Below are 1,827 nucleotides of genomic sequence, written 5' to 3'. Positions count from 1 at the left end.
AAAATAAAATATATTATTTAAAAATTAAACTAAAAAAATTAAAACTAATGATTAAATAATACCAAAATAAATAAATTTTAATGGTTTCTAGTATTTTTCTGTTTGAAATTATTAATCTTTTCACCAATAACTTAAATGTTTAAATTATGAGTTATGTTACGTATATATTAAAATCAGTCACTAGTATAAAATATATATTGGAATATAAATACACATTAAAAATAAATTAAATTTATACATAAATACATTAATGACTGATTTTAGTAACTAATTTTAGTGTACAAATAATATTTTTGTTAAATTATTTACTTTTTAAAGTATAAGAATACATTTTAAAAGAAGCGAATCCTTAAATAATTATTTTAACAAAAAAATAAAATTTACTGAGAGAGAAAAGGAAAATGATCACCTCTTGTCATATGGACGGCCAGGGCTGCAATAATAATGGTCCCACCCAAGCAAGTTGAGATTGCCATTCTTAAAATGAAGCAAAAGCAAGAGTAAAAATGGAAGAAGACGATCAAACTATTCATAAGTAGAAGTAAACACAAATACATCCATGGATTATATATATTATTAGTAGTAGTAAAATTTAGAGAATAAGAGAAGAAAGAGATAAGCTTAGCGATTCCCAAAGCAAAGCAAGAAAGTTACTGTGGTATCCTACGGCCTTGATTGCTTCATAATTGGCAATGGGACCCAACCTACGGACCTGATCAATCCCACCCTAAAAACCAAATCATAGGCGATCAACACGACGAAGACCAATACCACACTCACGCTGCCAGATCCATTCACAAGTTGAATTCGTGATTGAGTTTGAGAACTAATTAAGTTCATGTGTTAAAAATAATCAAGTTGCAAATTAAACTCGAGTCATCATTTTTATCTCTGCTTAATCTCACTTAGTTTTGTTTATGACATGGAAAAACATACAAGAAAATAAAAGTAAATAAGATCTGATATAAATAGTAGTACAATTCAAAAGATGGAGAGGATCCTAAATTGTACAATTACTAGAAGGAAAATAGAGATGCATGGGATCATACTATACCCAGAGATAGAGCACCGACTTGGACGAGCTTGGGGACGAGGAGGCCGCTGACGTGGAGTGCAACCAGGGACTCCAGGCCGCCTATGAAGGTGCCGCCGATGAAGGCAGCGGGGGCGGAGGGGGAAGGGAGGGCGTCGATCTCATCGTCGTCGAGGTTGATGACGGTGGGGTTGACGCCGATGGTGGCGAGGAGATTCTTCATGACGTGGCACATGCAACAGGAGGAGCGGGTGAAGATGATGACTGGGTGCTCTGTGATTAGGCGCTGGATTCGGGATTCGGTGGATTCGTCCAGCTCCATGGACAAGGAAGGACAAGACATGGTGCTAAGATGGAGGGGAACCGGGACGACGACGTCGTTTTGAACTTGCATCGGAGGAGGAGGTAGCAAGAGGACTTTTATTTATACTATCAAACTTGACTCCACCCAAGGAGGACAGTGCTTGCTTACGTCACTTCCTACTCTCTTTCATTTCCTCTCACTCTCTCTCGAGACCTAACCCACGCGCGCTTTCTCTTTTGTTTAACTATTTTCTTTTCTTTCATTTTCCCTTCCATTGCTTATTTACTCCTCTCTCTTCTCAAAATTTTGCTACGTTTTCTCCTTGTCGACTAAGAAGACTAGGATCTTTGTAGATAAAAAAAACTAAACAATAAATTTTTAGTTATTATTTTTATATGAAAGAGTTTAATTTTTTTATTAATAATTAATCTTAACATTCGTTATCTAAAATTTTAAAAAAAATTAACGTGTATACTTTTATATTTAATTA

At 34.9% G+C, this 1,827-nt stretch overlaps 1 protein-coding gene across 4 annotated transcripts; it reads right to left on the bottom strand.

Moving 5' to 3' along the window:
• Positions 1–400: 400 nt before the first annotated feature.
• LOC107461150 (glutaredoxin-C6) lies at positions 401–1,570 on the bottom strand. 4 transcript variants are annotated; one of them, XR_008002020.1, is made up of 3 exons: positions 1,055–1,566; positions 655–727; positions 459–477 (listed from the first exon to the last, which is right to left on the bottom strand). XR_008002020.1 is itself a non-coding variant. In XM_021128960.2 (2 exons), the coding sequence occupies exons 1-2, from the start codon at positions 1,425–1,427 to the stop codon at positions 416–418; spliced, it is 435 nt and encodes a 144-aa protein (XP_020984619.1). In that variant the 5' UTR covers positions 1,428–1,570; the 3' UTR covers positions 401–415. The 4 variants fall into 4 exon arrangements, 3 of the variants coding, with proteins under 3 accessions (XP_020984619.1, XP_020984620.1, XP_015935100.1); XM_021128960.2 differs by lacking the exon at positions 655–727 and having other exon boundaries at positions 401–477; positions 1,055–1,570; XM_021128961.2 differs by lacking the exon at positions 459–477 and having other exon boundaries at positions 543–781; positions 1,055–1,567.
• Between the last annotated feature and the right edge of the window lie 257 nt (positions 1,571–1,827).

The sequence above is a fragment of the Arachis duranensis genome, chromosome 8 (genome assembly GCF_000817695.3).
Source record: "Arachis duranensis cultivar V14167 chromosome 8, aradu.V14167.gnm2.J7QH, whole genome shotgun sequence".
NCBI classification, from domain to species: domain Eukaryota; kingdom Viridiplantae; phylum Streptophyta; class Magnoliopsida; order Fabales; family Fabaceae; genus Arachis; species Arachis duranensis.
The sequence above is the reverse complement of the archived record's forward strand: the minus strand, read 5'-3'. Positions and strand labels throughout refer to the sequence as shown.

Bases quoted from the DNA above. Each gene is read 5' to 3' on its own strand.
- LOC107461150 (XM_021128960.2), bottom strand. From the start codon at position 1,427: ATGCAAGTTCAAAACGACGTCGTCGTCCCGGTTCCCCTCCATCTTAGC. The intron at 478-1,054 runs GTATAGTATGAT...CTTCATTTTAAG, and splicing joins AGTCGGTGCTCTATCTCTGG to AATGGCAATCTCAACTTGCT.